The sequence below is a fragment of the Plasmopara halstedii genome (assembly GCF_900000015.1).
Source record: "Plasmopara halstedii genome assembly, contig: Scaffold_3109, whole genome shotgun sequence".
In the NCBI taxonomy this organism is placed as follows: Eukaryota; Oomycota; class Peronosporomycetes; order Peronosporales; family Peronosporaceae; genus Plasmopara; species Plasmopara halstedii.
Window position 1 is genome coordinate 612629 of NW_020190012.1, and position 493 is coordinate 613121.

Below are 493 nucleotides of genomic sequence, written 5' to 3' on the forward strand. Positions count from 1 at the left end.
CGTCGAGCGTGAATGAAAAGAACACCCCCTTTGATTTCTCCTCCGCAATCCAAGCCTTCATGCGCATCTTCGTGCTTTCCATCAGCTCCAAAATGCGCGCCTTGATGGTGTTGCGGCTTGGGATACGGTACGCTGGATTCATGCCCTCCACGAGCGCCTCAAAATATGGACAATCCACAACAGACAAGGCTAGGTTATCTTGAATGATCCACTCAACGAGCAGCTCCAACAGCTTGCCGCTCAGTATAACCGCCTCACCCTTGGGACGAAAGCAAGACCGAACCGTGGACTCCTTGCTTGTCTCGATCGATCCCGAGTAGCGTGCAGCGAGGTGGTCTTCGAACGTTTTAGTCGACACAAGAATAGTCTGACTAAATTTCGTTTTTTTGCAGCTTTTGCACACTACTCGAACCTGAATATTGTTTGACTTATCAGAATGCAGTTTCTTTAGCAGCGTATGGTTTGCACCAGCCGCTTCACACTTCTCTATTTC

The 493-nt window shown here is 49.1% G+C and overlaps 1 protein-coding gene across 1 annotated transcript in view; it reads right to left on the minus strand.

Annotated features, from left to right (window-relative positions):
- The window catches only part of PHALS_07446 (uncharacterized protein), a gene marked incomplete at both ends in the record, with an annotated part of 959 nt that overhangs the window by 415 nt on the left and 51 nt on the right, over nt 1-493 (minus strand). The window contains one exon of the mRNA XM_024720911.1: nt 26-367. Coding sequence (XP_024586063.1) covers nt 26-367 — 342 coding nt within the window. The remainder of the gene's footprint in view (nt 1-25; nt 368-493) is intronic.